The 279-nt window shown below is 25.1% G+C and overlaps 1 protein-coding gene across 1 annotated transcript in view; it reads left to right on the top strand.

The window, feature by feature from the left end:
• LOC119582228 (endothelin-converting enzyme 2-like) overlaps nucleotides 1–279 on the top strand; it is a 39,160-nt gene that overhangs the window by 22,212 nt on the left and 16,669 nt on the right. Inside the window, 1 exon segment of the mRNA XM_037930458.1 lies at nucleotides 141–239. Within this exon segment, the coding sequence (XP_037786386.1) occupies nucleotides 141–239 (99 nt within the window).

Raw genomic sequence — 279 nt, 5'->3', positions numbered from 1 at the left:
CATAATCATAGTAACGTTAATTATAACTTCCAATGCTAAAAAGAACAAACATTATAACAAATTCCTACCATATACATTTATAGAAAAAAAAAAAAAAATCCAAAATTTCAATACATCATTTACTTAAAATCAACTTGCAGATAAACAAGATATTCAACCAGATTCGATATACAGTTATCAACAACTTGCAACATAACAACGTATATCCATCGGAAGTTAAGACGAGATTGACTGCAAAGGTAAGATAATTTTTTTTTTTAATTATTGGTGTAAAAATAT

This window comes from Penaeus monodon, chromosome 15 (assembly GCF_015228065.2).
Source record: "Penaeus monodon isolate SGIC_2016 chromosome 15, NSTDA_Pmon_1, whole genome shotgun sequence".
NCBI lineage: Eukaryota > Metazoa > Arthropoda > Malacostraca > Decapoda > Penaeidae > Penaeus > Penaeus monodon.
Note: the sequence above shows the minus strand (reverse complement) of the source record. Positions and strands in the feature narration are given on the sequence as shown.